Source organism: Cylas formicarius, unplaced genomic scaffold (assembly GCF_029955315.1).
Source record: "Cylas formicarius isolate icCylForm1 unplaced genomic scaffold, icCylForm1.1 PGA_scaffold_4__25_contigs__length_36172078, whole genome shotgun sequence".
Taxonomy (NCBI): Eukaryota; Metazoa; Arthropoda; class Insecta; order Coleoptera; family Brentidae; genus Cylas; species Cylas formicarius.
This window is the reverse complement of record NW_026844334.1, coordinates 234,974-254,135: the sequence shown is the minus strand read 5'-3', so window position 1 is coordinate 254,135 and position 19,162 is coordinate 234,974. Positions and strand designations below refer to the sequence as shown.

Below are 19,162 nucleotides of genomic sequence, written 5' to 3'. Positions count from 1 at the left end.
TACGACTGATGGCCTTCGTGTCACCACGAGATCGCCAGAGCTGTTAACCCATTTTCCCAATCGGCAGGTGGGGCCGTATAAAATATTTCTCTAAATAAATAGGGTTTTATTCGACAAAATACGAGAGAAAAAACAAAAAAAAATTTAACCAGACCAAAACGTAGTTGGCACTCAGAAATAAAAGTTATTTTTCTTTAAATTCTTCAATTTTTAATCTCGGATATCCTTGCAATGGTTTGCATTTGTAGGGCGTTCGATTTCCTATAAAAATTATCAACAAAATTGGCTTAATGATCTATCGGTGGTAAGATATGTAAGTACTTGCAACTGGCAACTAGTTTTTGTGTGTCACATTCAAAAATCGAACTTGGGGTCGAATTTTTCGAATGTTTCGTCTTGAGCGGAAAAAACGTATCCTAATAACTTAAATAACTAATAGAATATATACTAATATATGAACTACACACGTATAATTGAATTATGGACTTTTATTGATTTATGAAGCATTCAGTTTTCATTTTTACATTTTATATTGTTGTTTTTTACTGTTAAACACTGTTCTGATATGAGCAAGGTTTTTTTTGACAAAGTTTTTTGCTCCAGCGCATCACTTTACACTTTGCAACCGATTTGCAACGAAAATGATCTTTTAAAAAAATTCCGATTTGCGTCTGGAAATTCTGAACCTGTGAAGGTTGTATAGTGCTTTCGCAAATAATGGTTTGGACTGCGAAAAGGACGGAACAAAATACTGACATAAAAAAATTCGCAAGTCGGTACCGCAGTTTGTTCAAACGTACGACGAAAGTTGAAGTGTTTTCCAATTAAAAAATATTCCTGCTTGTATGCATACATGATAACCGGAACGTCGAAATCGCAAATAGACGCAATCAAAAAGATATTTACGATGACAATCGAATCAGAGTACAGGTACAGATCAGGTATATTGCGACCAAAAATATGGTGCATTTAGTGCTTTGACTGTTACTATTATGATATTTAATATCTTCTATATTAGTAAGAGCATTAGAACGTAATAAAGATGTTACTTTTTACAATTTTTTTTATGTAAATGTTTCAAGAATTGTGCGGCGAAAAAGATTGAAAACATACTTATATCCCGTGTGTTGATGTAGGTAGTACATGTACTGATAAGGGTCTGCTCGGTAGGGTGTTCTATAATAAGAAGTAGGCAAAGTTAATCACGGGGCCGGTTGTAAAAGCGCTATATTTCTGGTCGAAGTATACGTTACCTTATCTCAGTACGACATCCTGGAAAAAAATTAACTGCAACAAGTGTTTGACCCTAAGTATATACTTTCTTTATAGTATTTTTATGTATCCACTATGTATTTTTAAATGTACCCGATCGGTTTTGAGCATTTTTTTCTCGTCACCTAGCATAAGAAATGCGTTTTTTTTTACACTTAAAAACTAACTTCGTGATTTTTTTATTATGGAAACGGTGGAAGTGATTAACATTTAATGCTTTGACCTATCTATGACGAAAATACAATATGTAGGGTGGTCACGAATGACGGTCACATAAATATTTTTTTCTAATTAACAAAACTCAATTTTTTTAAATGGAACGTCCTGTATTTGGCGCACTTTTTTTTTAATAAAACGTCTCGTTCAATGGCTAATTTTTTTCCGTCTCCCACGATTTTTGCGCTCGGGTAGCTGGCTAATTGCTCGCCGCATTTCAAGGACGATAAATAAATAAACAACCTTTTTCCTTTATCATCGACGAGAACACAAAAGATCGAACGTTATAGGAACTTATTATACGCTTGCCGTTAAAGGATGATTAAGCCCGCGTCCAAACCACGGCCGAATTTCGATCGTAATTAATCGCCGTGTTTTTTTTTTCAACGCTCTTCAATGTCGTACGCGAGTTTTCCTCCGCCAAATAAACACGTACGACGGGAAAACCATTTTGTTTTCCTTTTTTACCGCCCGATTGTTCTGCCGGCGCCGAAGCTTACCTTTTTGAACGAGGCGTTCTCTGGATTTTTACGAAATATCGCGTAATTAAGCGGTACTACTTGCCGCTGCGCATTGAGCCGATGTTCGCCGCGTCACGCTTCCTACGCGTCCGCGGACTTGGCAACACGAGTAAATTGGGCGAAACAATAGAAATCGCGGACGAATTAACGTTTTACGTAACCGCTTCCGCGATGGCGCGGGAGAACCGTTCGCAACGAAAAATCGCCTTGTTATTATTCGTTGCAGTGGGCAAAAAAAAAACATGCAGGGGCGATTCGTCTTCTCCGCGGGAGTTTGGGCGAGCGGCCAGAGCGTGACAAAAGGGCAAGTTTTAATGGAAAAAATTGGATTTACAGAGAACAACAAAGGCCAATTATTTACTTGGATGAAACCTGGTTCGACACTTATGATACCCCGGAAAAAGGTTGGATTGGCTCAACTGATAAGTGTAAAACAAACGCGCCATCAAAAAGAGGTAAAGGAATAACTATTTTGCATGCTGGCTCTAAAGATGGTTGGATTCCAAATGGGCTTTCTCTGTCTGCGGGAAATATTAAAGATTCTTCTCTGGATTACCATGAAGACACCACCGCTGATTTATCTGATAGTTGGTTTAAAAACAAACTAGTTCCAAACATTCCTCCTAATAGCGTAATTGTATAATTGTAATGGACAATGCAAGTTATCACAGTAGACAGTTGGCCTTTCCTCATGTGACAAATGTAGATTGAACTGAGGCGGCTTTTACTTGATGAAAATCCAATAAGAACTAAAAGTTCAGATTTTCAAATGTCACATTTGCTACAGACGCGGTGTTGTCGAAACAATTGTCATGTGAATATATATAATTTCGTGAAAATCTGAACTTTTAGTTATTATTTATATAAAATGTACTAAAATTTCTATTTAGTGCTTCGTAAATAGGCCAAATTTTGTGTAGTTTGGGATTCGGATGAGTATGAAAGTCATAATATGGTTCATTATCAATTAAACAATAAAAAAAAGAGATAAAATATATTAACGTTTCTGTTTGTATCAGTCCTCTTAATATTAAAACAAATAATCCTTTGAAACATAGTTTCGTTATATTATCTTCCTAAAATTTGTCCCGATAACACCGCGGGTGCCACGAACTGCTCGGGAAGGGTAGATAGAGAGCGAGAGAGTCGACTTTTTCTTGCGAGTGACCGTTTTCGCTTGGGTTCGGTGCCGAAGGCCACCGATGGTGCAAGATGAGGTCGCCTCGCGCCGCGGTCACCTCCCGTGACGCGTCCGGGCGGCGGAGGGGGGAACTTGTGGAGGGGAAACGTGGAGATCCGCAGCGATCGTTGCGCCAGTAGGTTCGGCCAGAATGCACGGTTTGGACGATATCGCGTCGTCATCAGTTTTGTTCCGGTCGGTGTTTTTCCGGTGACTGGTGGTCCGGGACGAACTCGTACGTGGATGTGGAATGAGGTATAGCGCTTTCGCAGATAAACGGTTCCAGGTTGTTGTGTAGAGAAGAGCTTGGCGATAAGTACGCTGTCAAAGAAGATGTAGCGCAAACAAACAAAAATTCAAAAATTAGTAAATATCTGTGAATGTCTGGTCGGGCGGGGAGACCGTTTTAGGACTAGAGCTCTACGAAACCATATCTTGGGAAACTCGATGCCAATTACTTTCTTCAAAACTGCATAGTTATTGTTTCCTAATAAAAAAGCTAAAAACTGCTTTGACTGGAAAGTGCATGATAAATTTCTACTGTGCTCACACCTATTCGAGATTACTCTATGGTATTCCCTTTTGGGGAGAATTCAAGTCATGCGACATCTGTTTTCAGATCCCAAAAAAAAGTCCTTGGGTGTATTGCTGGAGTGTCGCCGGATAGTTCGTGCAGGTCCCTCTTCTGGAAGTTTAAAATATTGCCTTTAGCGTGTATATACATTTTTGAAGTTTGCTTATCTGTATATAAACATAAAAATACCTTACACAAAAACAACGGAGATTTCCACGACTATAGTACACGTAACGAAGACTGTTTCTGCGTAAAAAAATAGACTAGAATTTTCAAAAAAATATTTTACGAATACCGGTATTAGAGTCTACAATAGACTGTCCCCAGAGCAAAAACGCAGTAGTACAAACAAACCAAAGTTTTTGATCATAGAAAACTGTTTTTTTAATTTAAACGAATATTTTACCTATTAATGTTTGTCATCACTAACTAAATTTTTAATGTAATTTTCTGCCTCATTTGCATGATCTATATTGACCTACTTGACGAAAAATGATTTAAAAACTGCACACTATAAAAATATAATTAAAGAAAACAAAAACAATAGCAAAAAATTATGGGAAACATTAAGCGAATTCATCAACAAATGTACCTGAAAGAAATATGCATAGAATTATCGAGCTTTTCAGTGAACATTTTGTCACTGTGGGTGAAAAGATGGCGCAAAAAATATTCAAAAACAGTCAGCAATTGATCACTACTAGTACTACTAATAAACATTCCATTTTTCCTAACCCTGTTGTAGAAGATGAAATAAAAAATACGATTTTATCGTTGAAATCTGTATCGGCCCCGGGGTTTGACAAAATTACATCTTCTCTATTGAAAAAAATTCATATCCGTATCAAGCCCAGTCTGCCAAATTATTAACCTAATGTAAGTGCACTTCTCATTTCAAAAATGCTTTAATGAAACCCATTTATAAAAAAGCAGAAAACGATATTCTCGAGAATTACAGGCCAATAAGTGTCATATCTAATGTAACAAAAAATTTCGAAAAAGCCTTAAAAGTTCGGCCAGTTTCCTTTTTTTACCAAAAATAATATAATATGTAACTGCCAGTTTGCTGATAACAAGTCAACTATGTTGAGCTGCTCACTAACAAATTGAAAGTTACCTGAAAAGTCGACAACAAATGGTGGAGATTAATAACTGTTTCGGTAAGCCGAGAACTGTAACCTATGGAATTCCACAGGGTGCAGTTGTAGGACCCATATTTTTCAACTACTTGTAACTTAAGTTTCTTAGTGGTAATGATAAGTCAAATTCACAGATTCATTAATGTATTGTAACTATATAAAATCGTTTCTTTTTTTTTTTGTAGAATACTATGTTTTTTTTTTCATATTATGTAATAGATGGGAAACATGGTTACATTAATCTGCTTTATGTTCGAGGATGGCCTTCAAGTTTTAAGCGTGAATATGTTTTTTGTTGTATTAATATTTATTTGATGTTTACATTTTGTATTGTATTTTATTTAATTTAAATAAGTATTATTATTATTAGACATAGCGTGTACAACAAACAACACATTAGAACAATTTATATTGAAAGTTTAGGATCCAATAGACTATTTTTCTAAATCAGGGGTATAGTGTTTGAAGTCTGAAGATTGTAATGCAATTTATATCGGACAGGGGGATCTCCGTCAAAGTTCGCTAACATCTCATTTTGGTTAGTTGCCGAGGAAGTGTGTTAAACGTGCCCTGTCCTATAAAAAACTTAATTAAATTTGAAGAAACAAACTTTCGAAAAACTTAAACTTAAAACTAAACTTAAACTTACTTAAACGACGAAAACAATAATCTTCCACATAATCTAAAAATATTTGTTTAAAACGGTGAAATCTGGAAAATCATCTTGAAATCTGTGAAATCTATGTGTTATGCCCTAGGTGTTTCATCAAAACCGAAAGTGCTTCTACTTTGGATAGACAGGAAAGGAAGCCGGAAGAAGAAGAATTTACAAATTTTGAAAAATAGAATGTGCAAATTATCGTATTCCGCCCTAAATAAACAAATATATAACATCTCACCAATAAAATTCGTTTAATCCCTCGAAAGCCTATGTACCAGTCATTTAAGTCATAAGATGCATAAGATAAGGTCATAAAAGTGTGTTGAACGGTTTAAAGATTTCGAGGGTTTCTAAATATTTTGTGTTCCGTCGTAATTAAATCGGTAATAAAGTAGAAAAAAATTTTTGTTAAGCTTTTAAGTATGCTCAATTTTGTGGTAAGGTATAAACAAACATTGTTATTTAAAGGATACCTAATATTGCCAACAAGTGACTTAACGTGGGCCGCTTTAAATTCAACAAGAATTTATACGGATAAAAATTAGTTTAAACATTGTTAATTGAATTCGCCAAAACGCCTACTTGGGACGCCCTGTATAAACTTAGGCGCAGCTGTCAAACTGATTGAGTAGTGCATCATCTCCTTAGTCTGTGGTTAAATTTGCGTTGCATTGCCTGGATCGGTAGTGTCACAACAACATTTTATATGGGGCAATCAAAATATAAGGTTGTTCGGAAAGTCATTTCGTTTTTGCCTGGATCGGTAGTGTCACAACAACATTTTATATGGGGCAATCAAAATATAAGGTTGTTCGGAAAGTCATTTCGTTTTTTCCCGTCAGAGGACTTAATTACGTTTTTTCGAAACCAATTTCACCCTTACGCCGCATAACCATTATAGGTCTTGAGAGCTGATATTGCAAGGCTTGTGTGTGAAAAAGTTCTATTAATTCTACGCAGTAGTTTTTGGTTGGTGCCCTTTTAAATATGGAGAGCAATAAGCAGCATTTTCGTCATATTTTACTTTTTTACTTCAGAAAAGGTAAAAATGCTGTCCAAGCGAGAAAAAAATTAACGGATGTGTATGGAGAAGGCGTGTTAACAGTACGCCAGTGCCAGAACTGGTTTGCAAAATTTCGATCCGGCAATGTTGATGTCGAAGATGCACCACGGTCTGGAAGGCCGGTCGAAGCTGACAAAGATGCGATAAAGGCATTAGTTGATGCAAATCGGCGAATAACCACACGAGAGATCGGTGAGAGATTAAATTTGTCGAATTCGACTGTTTATGGCCATTTGAAAGGCATGGGCTTAACCTCGAAGCTCGAGGTGTGGGTGCCCCATGTCCTTACGGAGCGAAATTTGTGTCGTCGTGTTGACGTGTGTGATTTGCTCCTCAAACGTCAAGAAAATGATCCATTTTTGAGGCGGATTATTACTGGGGACGAAAAATGGGTTGTATACAACAATGTTAAACGCAAGAGGTCATGGAGCAGAAAAGATGAACCGGCTCAAAGCGTGTCAAAAGCCAACATTCACCAAAAAAAGGTGATGCTCTCCGTTTGGTGGGATGTCAAAGGAATCGTTTTTTTTTTGAGCTTTTGCGGGACAATACAACGATTAATTCAGAAGTCTATTGTCATCAACTGGACAAATTGAATGATTCACTTAAAGAGAAGAGGCCCGAATTAATCAACAGGAAGGGTGTAGTGTTCCACCAGGATAATGCGAGACCTCGCACAAGTTTGGTCACTCGCCAAAAACTTTTACAGCTTGAATGGGACGTACTGCAACGTCCACCATATTCTCCAGATCTGGCGCCTTCCGACTACTATTTGTTCCGGTCCCTGCAAAATTTTTTGGATGGCAAAACCTTTACCTCAAAAGAAGATGTCAAAAACCACCTGAACCAGTTTTTTGCCAGCAAGGACCAAAACTTTTATGAGAGGGGAATTATGTTACTGCCAGAAAGATGGCAAAAGGTGTTGGACCAGAATGGCCAATATATAATTTAATAAAATATTTATTCATTATACGAAAACTGTCTTTCATGTTCCCCAAAAAAAACGAAATGACTTTCCGAACAACCCAATATAACATAACCTCAATTTTTGCCTAAACTATGCAATATTCGAGTAGAAAGTGACCTTTATTGTAACCATGGATTCCAAAAATGTCGATGTCGGAGGTGTATCAACAAAGTTATAATATTTAAAATCTTCAGGAGAGTCCAAGAAACTTTTTTTCGTATCCCCGACGAGTTTCCGGATCGGTTTATTTAGCACACGGTGTACATATTAGTGAAACTTCTTAGGAACACGTTACGATTTCACATATATCACAGATTTTAAAAGCTCAGACGACGCACTTTGAGACATCGTATACCAGAATTATAAGAATGTTCGGTGGTGATTGCGATGTCACTCCACCGGCAATGGTAAACGAAAGACAACCTAGTTTTGGGTTTGTTGCGTTTCAGTGCGGTTAAGAAAAAAGAAAGCGTACCTAATTCCGATAATATTTCGGTAGCCTAGTTCGCTCGTAACGTTTATAATATAATTCTGACTTCGCGAAAGATTCTGTTGGATAATTAGCGGCAATATACATTAACTAAAAGTTTTCACGAAATTATATATATATATATATATATATATATATATATATATATATACTTAAGAAATGGTTCTTGGGTTTTTTTGGTCCTTTTTTAGTGAAATAAAAATAAGTTTCCGTTACTTGTGAAACATTTTATTTTTTGTGACGTTTCGGCCTTCAAGACCTTCTTCAGACATTTAATTTTAACCCACAAAAATGTGTTTTTAAATAAAATTATTTATAGCATTGTTTTCCTGGTCATAATTAAAACATAGATAAAAATTTGTATAGGAGTCAGCATTGAAATGATTAAAAATTACTAGTGCAAGTCAATAGAACAAAGTGATTAAAAATTGTATAAAAATAGATGCACAACAATAAAACATACATAATTTTTTATATTACGATTACATACATACCTTAAGCCAAAAATCAACGGTTCACTATATAGTTGTTTGGTAATTTACAGTTTTACAACATTCACAACAGACATATTGAACATGTAAATCGACAAGCCACATTGATAAGACGACGAACCAAAACAATAATGCGAAGCCCGGATGTACGTTTCTTCACAGTAGGACAACGGAGTTTTTTTTTTTCTAAAGCTTTTTTTCTTTTTTTTTTGTATGAGATTCACGGGTTAATGTGTCTCTTTATTTAATTAAGTTGTGATAAATTTCGCTGAGATTTTTTGTGTCAGTCTTAGAGTTTATGGCGTTTGGATTTTTTTGGATCTCAATCATTTCATAAAATTCCCGTCTTTTTATGTGCCTTTCTGAGCGTAAAATTTTCACACTTTGAAAGTCAAACGAGTGCTGATTCTCCCTGGAATGGCTCGAAAGAGCAGTGTTATTTTTTTTGTCATATTTATGGCCGTTTATGCGGCTTTTTAAGTATTGACTAGTTTGTCCGATGTAGACACCGTTACAATTTTGGCACGGTATTTGGTACACCACGTGGCTTTTTTTCTCGTCAGGGATTTTTGATTTTAATTTACTAAAGTTTTGTTCTAATAGGTTATAACCTTTGTGTGCCACAGTAATGTCGTGTTGTTTGAACACATTGCACAAATTTTCCGATAGCCGTGGAACGTACGGTAATGGGAGATATTGTTTTTGAGTATTTTTCTTCTCGGATTTGTTACCAGCATTTTGATTGTAAAATTTATGTATCCGTTTATTGAAAATTTTATTTATTAATACATCCGGATAACAGGATCGGACAGTTTAATAGCTCGGTCGGCTAAACCTATTATTACGGATTTTTTTTGGGTGATGGGATGTTGGGAGTTGAAACTTACCTACCTAGATGACCAAGTATCTTTGGTGTACCATTTGGTTTTGATCTGGTCTTTGCTGTGGTATAGAGTCAGGTCTAGAAAGTTAATGACGTTATTTTTTTCGATCTCTATTAAAAATTGAAGTTTGTCGTTGTATGAATTAAAATTCTCTAGAATATCATCGATTTCAGTTTTTGGGACAGCACTTACGCAGTCATCGACATAACGATAAAATAGGGGGATATGAAGATTTATATTTTTTAGTACGGATTCTTCCAAATCTTCCATTACTAACTGTGCAATAACACTGGAAATCGATGCTCCCATTGCACAACCATCGACCTGCCTGTAATATTTGTCATTGAATAAGAAATAGGTTGATGTTAATGTTAATTCTACAGCTTCAAGAAAGTGATTTAACGGAATATCTGTGAAATGTTTAATTTTTGGCCATTTTTTCTTTATTATATCTTTAGCTAAAGGGATGGGAATATTTCTGTATAGGGAAATGACATCTAACGAGATCAAAACATAGTTTTCAGGTATTCTGACATTTTTTATCTTTTCTTTAAAATCGAAAGAGTTTTTGATGTAATATTGATTTTGATTTATAACGTTTTGTAGTATATTTTTAAGGAACTTTGATAATTTTTCACAAGGGTATTGAATGCATGACACTATGGGTCTTAGAGGTACGCCAGGTTTATGTAGTTTAGGCGATCCATAGATTCTAGGGGGTAGTGCATTCTGTATTTTAAGATTTTTGGCTACATTCGGTGAAATAAAAAGTTCTTTTTCCCATTTTGATACCAGATCGTTATTTTTTTTTGGAAAATGTTTGTAGGATCATTATTTATTTGTTTATATGTTTTGTCATCGTTTAGAAGGTCATACATTTTTGTGTTGTAGTCCTTTTCGTGCATAATTACGGTTTTGTTTGATTTATCTGGTCTTAATATTTTTATAGTTTTGTTTCTTTTTAGGAAAGCTTTTGTCTTTTTCAATTTGCTAGTAAAGATTTTTTTGTTTGTTTGGTTACCTTTTTGTTTAATAAAGTTATTTTTAAAGTTTGTAATTATGTTACAGGACTTGGCCCTTATTTCATCCCTTCCGCTAGAGGCAGTGTTGTGTAATACAGTTTCAATGTTACAAATAATATCGGTGATGGGTATTTCTTCAGGTTTTTCTACTGGGACTGCAAAGTTTGGGCCTAGGGCTAATATGTCATTCACGTAGTTGGGGATTTGAATATCTGTAAGGTTTTCGATCCATTTGGAGGAATCAACACCGTTTGTCTGCGTGTTTAGCTCAGGGTTTATTTTTCTAATTTTGTTTACATTTTTTTCTTTAATGTTTTTAAATAAATTTTCAGAAAGGCACACAAAAAGACGGGAATTTTATGAAATGATTGAGATCCAAAAAAATCCAAACGCCATAAACTCTAAGACTGACACAAAAAATCTCAGCGAAATTTATCACAACTTAATTAAATAAAGAGACACATTAACCCGTGAATCTCATACAAAAAAAAAAAAGAAAAAAGCTTTAGAAAAAAAAAAAAACTCCGTTGTCCTACTGTGAAGAAACGTACATCCGGGCTTCGCATTATTGTTTTGGTTCGTCGTCTTATCAATGTGGCTTGTCGATTTACATATTCAATATGTCTGTTGTGAATGTTGTAAAACTGTAAATTACCAAACAACTATATAGTGAACCGTTGATTTTTGGCTTAAGGTATGTATGTAATCGTAATATAAAAAATTATGTATGTTTTATTGTTGTGCATCTATTTTTATACAATTTTTAATCACTTTGTTTGTTCTATTGACTTGCACTAGTAATTTTTAATCATTTCAATGCTGACTCCTATACAAATTTTTATCTATGTTTTAATTATGACCAGGAAAACAATGCTATAAATAATTTTATTTAAAAACACATTTTTGTGGGTTAAAATTAAATGTCTGAAGAAGGTCTTGAAGGCCGAAACGTCACAAAAAATAAAATGTTTCACAAGTAACGGAAACTTATTTTTATTTCACTAAAAAAGGACCAAAAAACCCAAGAACCATTTCTTAAGAATATATAAAATCAAAAGGATCCAAGAACTCACAAACTAGATATATATATATATATATATATATATATATATATATATATATATATATATATATATATATATATATATATATATATATATATATATATATATATTCACATGACAATTGTTTCGAGAACACCGTGTCTTTATCAAATATAATAATTACCTGCTACTATATATACCTTCTTAGAGATGTAAATCTGTCCATTAAATTCAAAATAATTTTGGTCTAAAGATACTATTAAGCTATCTAATAAATCTTGTTTCACCAATGGGTTAACCTGTTTCTGAGCGAGGGTGAAATTTACTAAATGGGTAGAATCCTGGGAAATAAGTTTTGTACATCAAAATACACTAGTGTTGCGTTGGAAGGGATTTTGGTACCTTAAATTTTGTTGATTAATTGAAAAGAATTTTTTATTGCAAATTTTGGTCTAAAATCAACATAGTTTTCGTTGCATAATAATGATTTTAATCTTGGAGAAGTGCAGAGAGACTTTCCTACCATTAGGGATCGTAATATGATTGAAACAAGAAAGATGTAAAGTTTTATTAAATATTAAGTACCGCAGTGTAAAACATGATCAAAATATTGAAATAACTAACATATCGTTTGACGACGATAACTTATCTCTGGAAGTGAACTGTGACGACTTCTTTTTCAGTGTTTCGGGGTAGCGTTTGTGACATACAATGAGTTTTTATTATACAAAAGAGGACGATTGCAATTGTAAATAACGATCGCGTATGCGGTCCACATTTACGAAGAATAGAAACGGAAGTATCGTACATAATTATAATACTCGAACCCAGAACATCCTGCCGCCTAATCACAGACTTTCGTTAAATAAGAAGGAACCTCGTTATAAGCGGACTAGGATATACCCAATTCTGTGAAATCTATTAACACGATCGGGAACTTTAAGAAAACTCTCAAGGAAATTCTCGTGACACTGAAACATATGAGCCCCTCATTTTGAGAATCTAATAAAATTAAATTGTACTTTTAAGTTTCATCAAGATGTTCGAAATTCAGGAGTTTCCGTTTCCGTTTTGGATATTTTCAAAATATCTAACGGAATATTAAGCCGTGTCATACATAACAGCTCAAATCACAAAATGGCTGCATTTCACTCTTTTCTACACGGACTTCTTAATTAATACGCCACCCTCAACTAAAAATTACAACAAAGAACTTAATATCATTAAACAAATTGCATTGAACAACGGCTGCAATCCATCCATTATCGATAAAATTACAACAGTAAACTCTATTTATCCGAAACCTAATACAGAACACGAACAATTTAAAACAGAACCCAGCGAAATAGTTTCAAAACATTTATCAAAATATATATCAAAAATAATAAAAAACTAACAACACAATAGGAAAATTAAAAAAAAAAACAATAAAACGAAATCTCAAAAATCAAAAAAAAAAACCTTTCGAATCACATTTAAAAAAAAATAATAAAAATCATAGCCTTGGCGTCTATTCTTCGTACAATTCGACGCTACAATAGCTGTAACAATAACTCGCGCTTCAGCGTCTCGTTCACAATAGTCCAGTTAAGTTTATCATCGGTCTTAATCGTTTCACACGAGATGCTTCGAGACTGTGTCGTTGCTCCCGGGTTCGCGCAACTATTCGGTTAGCAGTTCAATTGACATATTAAAAAAATGATCCGAATACTAAAAGCGACAAGAATTGATGACGATAACTTGAGAACCTCCACTGGCATTAAAAGGCAAATGTGAAAATAGGAAATAATATGACTAAAAGCATCTCAATTAAAAGAGGAGTAAAACAACAAGCTTTAGTAAATATCGAAGAAGCAATAGAAATAAATGGGTTAGTTCCGTTCTACTGGCAGATAATATTAAAGGACTTCAAAAACTCCTAGATCAAGTGGTTACGGTCTCAAACTTAACATCAAACTAACCAAACTTATGGCTATAATCATTAAAGAACGGAATGTACATGCAAAACAATGATGCGGCCAAAGTAAACTCGAAAGGGTCAAGGGGATTAAATATCTAGGACAATTATTAAGCGCTGGATTTTCCACGCTTCCTGGTCCAAGAATTTTTTGAAAATAGTAAATGGTTTTCGAGAAAATAAGTTTTTTCTGAAATCGTGCGGTGCGCCGTAAGAATCAATGACGTCATCGCGTCTTGCCAACCGCCGAAATAGCGATTTCAATATGGATTTTTTCAAATATGTGACACGACGAAAACCGCAAATACAAAATACAAAACTGCATAGATGTGCCAAATATGAAGTCGATTGCTTCAAATTTCGGCCACTCATGGTGTTTCATAGCAAGGTCCAAAAAGCTGTCGAAAATCGCGAAAAAAAATGGATAGCGGCGTAGGATCAGGACAATTTCTTATAAACTTATGTAACCCTCGTGGAGGGTTAATTTCAATTTTGTAGCTCCAACGGTTCGAAAGTTATTGAGAGAACAAACAAACCGTTACCGAGATATAAAATTTTTATACGAGCGCAGATACTTTCGAAAAATTCGATTTCATCGACTTTCGAAAGTAGCAAGAAGAAGCAGTAAACAGCTTTAAATTGTCGAGCTTTTATTCGCAATGACGACGAAGTTCGTTTGAAATATAATACCCCATATTTAATTATAAACCCTGTTTGAATATATGCCAGCTGTGTGGAGTCGACCATGGGCAATGCACTCAGTTGCGATACCTAAAATTATTGCTTTGTAGCCTGGGTATGATGCTTGTTTTTTCATTTGTATTGGTTGAGTGGAATTCCAACGGAACCGCCGGTATTATTTTCGGTTTTTGCTCGCCCAATGCGTGTTTCCGGGAAACAGTGACGGCGCGATTACACATGGCGGGTTGCATAATTTACCGGCCCGCGTGGGTCCCCGATTTTTCTGGTTTACCGCGAGTGGGTTTGCGGTACCGCAAAGTGAACGGCGGAAAATCTGTCAAGGAGGGAGAGTGCGACGAAGTAGAGGAGTACGAGCATAGGAAGCTGAAAGAGATGACCGGAATGAAGGAATATAGGCAGTCTATTGTATTGAGAAGTTTCGACGGCAGTATTATTTCGGATGTCAAGCGACAGCTGATGCGCTGGACTGAATATATTAAAGACCTTTTGAATGACGATAAGTCTGCTGAGGAGACTGGTCCGCAGATGCTACGCGGGTTCTACACGCCATTCAACAGGATGCTTTCTTGCTGGCACCACGTTCAATGGGAGTCAGATAAACATTGTTTAAAACTTCCTTGCTATGTTTTGTCGGTACTGTACTATGGTGTAGAGGCTTGGACTCTGAAGAAACTGGACATAAGGAAACTGGAGGCGTTCGAAATGTGGTTGTACCGTAGAATACTTAAATGACCAACATGGAAATCCTGAAAAGAATAAAAAAGGAAAAAGAAATTATCATTACGGTAAAAAAGCGTAAACTTCAGTACCTTGGACACGTCATGAGAGGAGAAAAGTACCAACTACTCCAACTGATATTACAAGGAAAGAGAAGTGTAGGAAGAAGGCGTCACTCATGGATGAGAAACTTACGTGACTGGTTCGGGTGCACCACAAACCAACTATTTCGGTCGGCCGTGTCACGAATACGAATAGCACTGATGATTGCCAACGAAGACGGCACTTAAAGAAGAGAAAACTTCCTTAGTCTCAATGGAATAGTGTATTCCACATTTGGGCGGGAGCATCTCCTGAGATACACCAGACTCGCACATATTTTGCATAATTCGCACACAATTCAACGCACAGATAAGAATGATTACTAATAAACTTAAACTAAGTAATATACCATACCAAAGAATATTAAACACAGGTTGGTATAAAATTATTTTTTATTACGGACCACAATTTTACCTGAATTTAAATTCCGAAACTTTAGGTAATAACCTTGTTGCATTGTACGTTAATGACCACCTTTGGATAATCGCATTCAAAAGCAATTGATCACTTTCCTATATCTATGAACAGACCACATCTGATTCTTCCAGATGTCTGACACTTGTGTTTCAAAGAAAGCCTTTTGTTGCCCAAGTTATTGTAATATGAAACGTATTCTTGGGACAACAACAAATGTATTAATATTGTATTATTATTATTATTATTATACCCACGGTGTTTAGTAATTGAGAAGAGCTTGATGGTTTCACTAGTGTTGACGTCAGTGGGAAAAATATAAATGAAGATTTTTCAGCTTTGTCATGAATTATGTTTGAAAGGGTATAATCGGATGGGGACAAAAGAGTCTTCCTTAAGGGTATGAGGAACTCTATGTCGAAATAAAGCGAACAAAGGCCAGTGTACAGTGTAATCTTACCAGTTTCGGTCGGTGATCTTCTAACCGTCTGCTAACTTTCTTCAGTTTTCTTTGAAAAGTTAAAAATGAGTTTTTCAATTCAAATCCTTCAAGTATCGATCGCTGCGTTTGCAGGTGCGGCAATGAAACAATCGAAACGCAATTTGACAGCTAATCGATTTTACGCGAAGTAATTAACGATCATTCGACGGAGGTTCCGCTCGAGGCCGCCGTTACAACGAAATCGCGTCTTTAATTAATGACCTTGAAACGTAGCGGCGGCGAAGGGTGCGAATCGCCCGACGCCGCGACGATACGAGGGTCTTTCGATAACAATTTAAACGTTAAATGATAAATTTCCAGAGAAAATGTAATAATATTAAAGAATATAAAAAGCAAATACTAAGAATATAAAAATGCTACAAATAAAAAAAGAGCAATCCGTACAGGAAAGCCTTCATCAGATATCATAACCGTTGATGAATTCAACACTTATTTTGAAAATATCGCTCAGTCTCTTGTAAGTAAGGGTACTGCGTCCAATATAGATCGCATTTTATATTTGGATCAAATTGAACCGTCATTTCATTTTACCCTCGCTGAACGTAGTTTTAATAAAGTTAGGGAAATCGTAAATAGTCTCAAAAATAAAAATGTTCAACACTTTTCCAGACATTTTAAATAAAGCTCACGTAATACCAGTATTTAAAAAAGGTATGGTCTGTTCATAGATATAAGGGGGGTCATTATCATACAATTAACATGACATCTGACATAAATCTTCTCAAAAAGTTTTGATCCATAATCAATTATCAATTATATGGCGATGAACCTGGCGCCACAAAACATCAATGCTGTGCGTAAACTGATAATGCGAGTTCGTCGTGTGAGCATTTTTTGGGCCTTAATATGCATCAAGCATCAATAATATATTGCATGATCGTAAAAAAAAAAACATCTGTAGAGGCACATGGATCTATGAGCCTGAAACAAAAAGACAGAAGAAAAATTCGTTGGAAGAAGAAGAAGAAGAGACGATTCATACTTCATCTGCACTTATATCTTTAGATTGCTCGAAAGCCTTTGATCGGCTTAACCATAAACTTATGTTCGCCAAATTGAGTTACTACGGCTTCGATTATAACTAACATCTAACAGACATCGGAAACTTACCCTTGACAATATTATTCTTAATTTATATTTGCTGATATTTATACATCCATCTAAGATTTGAATTTGTATTCATTTGCTAATGGAACTCAGCTATTTTAATCCCTCGTTCCTAAATTATTTGATATTGCTTCAATTTATATCAATTTAGATTTGCATAACTTATTTCTATATTCTTTTAGGCATAATATTCAACTTAATGCTAAAAAATATTCAGGTTGAAACTGCTAACTTCTCAAACAATTTGATTTTCAATGTTATTCCTTTTATTTTTACTTTTCGTAACTTTCTATTGTTGCATATTACTGTTACATTTATCTATTATACTGTATTTAATTTATCGATGATAAATGTTCGTTTTTATTTAGCACTATTCGTTCGTATTTAACGTACGTTCCAGTGACTTATCGAATAAGCCGAAGAATTCTTTGCTCACGCGTCTATTTTCGACGCCTTTTACTGCATATCGCGGACTGAGTCATCGCCTCTCGAAAGGTTAATGCAACGCGATTAAACGCGAATTAATAACGACTTTTGCGACGGCACAACACACACACACACACAAAAGCACACGCCTTCGTAATTACGATTACGAAAGAGTCGTGTTGAAGTCACCGGTCTGGAGGACGTATGGGATCGAAGTGAACGCAGAATATTAACGAGTACATAAAAACAAGAGGGCATGATATACCAAGGTTTCACTATAAGCAAAAACCTTTTCCGGTACCGTACTTTTTTTGCAACATTTTGACATCAAAATTTTCAAAATGCGTTAAAAAATAACCTCGCAGGAAGGCAAAAATTAGATAAGTAAATACATTTTTATAAAAACAAAATATTACTTAGGTGGCTTTTTTTGTTGTCACCCGGTATAGTTTTATTTTTAAAAAGTGGTGTGTTCCCTCAGACGCATCACAGAGAGGAGAGAAATGACTGAAGGAAATAATGATGATGAACACGTTTTCAATCCTACTTCTATAGGCAACCATGTATACGCAAATAGGTTTTTCTTTAAAGCGCAACAAATCTGTGGGAGTACACGTCACAGAAAGGAGAAAAATAGTGAAAGATAGGAATGATGTTTAATGATAATGATTTTTAATTTTAATCATATATTGTTAGCAATTTATGTTCTGTCGTAGTTCTATAGGCAACCAAGTATACATAAGGATTTTTTTTCTCTTCGTGGTAGACTTGAGGGCGGGATGGTTCTAACACGGGACATAAAGTTGAAACTTCGATTTGTCGAAATTGGTCGAATAGTCGCCATTTAGAAACGGAAAAGTCAACGCGAAAAGCAATGACCGATGCACGTATGACGTGGCGACGAGATAAAAATTAATTTTTGCTTCGAATCGAAACCCACGCGGATCGTATTGAACTTGTAGGTCGCAGACGAGGTCAATACTTTCAGATTTTCTCGTTTCAGCTCGCGATATATAGAGATATACTCGTGTATCGTAAATGTACGCCATCTGCGGTGTTAATTTGTTCGTTTTTGTTTTCGACGCTCCCGTCGGTAAACACACAAAGTTGCGAGCGTGTGAGAGAGAGAAAGAGAAATACGACCCAGATTGGCTGCGCTGCGTGTACTCGAACCTCCAACTCTGTAGACACGTGTTTACTTTACGATACAAATTATTAAAACTTATAGATACCGTTTTATCCTGTCTATAGAATATGGAAACTCTTGGTAAGCTTTCTTCTAAGGATGAATTTTCTTCTGCTACGGTGATCAAAAAACGTAATTCGTAAATAAAACAGTGAAATAGATAAAGACCCAACTCTAGTATGACAAACATTGGTTTTCCAAAATATTAATATCAATATAGGAGTCGACACGACAGTAAGAACACATATAACAGTAGCCAGGCATCAGCACATTGTTATACAATACTATTCGGGAGTCGGACAACGGAACAGTTTCACTGACAGTCTTCTAGTTCTAGTTTTATACAGTCATGAGCATTTTGGCCTCCCATATGGAAGCAAATGATAGAAAAAATGCAATATGAAAACAAGAGGCAATATAAAAAAAAATCAACACAGTTAAAGATATTAAAATCCCTTCTAACCCAATATTATTGTTTATTGATGCACAAAACTTATTTCCCAGTACTCCAACTATGGATGTGATA

The 19,162-nt window shown here is 35.3% G+C and overlaps 1 protein-coding gene across 3 annotated transcripts in view; it reads left to right on the top strand.

Moving 5' to 3' along the window:
- Positions 1 to 19,162, top strand: part of LOC132701084 (uncharacterized) — a 34,844-nt gene that overhangs the window by 6,708 nt on the left and 8,974 nt on the right. Inside the window, exon 1 of one of the 3 annotated variants that reach the window (XM_060668757.1) lies at positions 3,299 to 3,444. The exons of the other annotated variants lie outside the window; for them this stretch is intronic. Coding sequence (XP_060524740.1) covers positions 3,433 to 3,444 — 12 coding nt within the window. The 5' untranslated portion in view covers positions 3,299 to 3,432. Of the gene's footprint in view, positions 1 to 3,298; positions 3,445 to 19,162 lie in introns of those variants that run through there. 3 annotated transcript variants of the gene reach the window in all.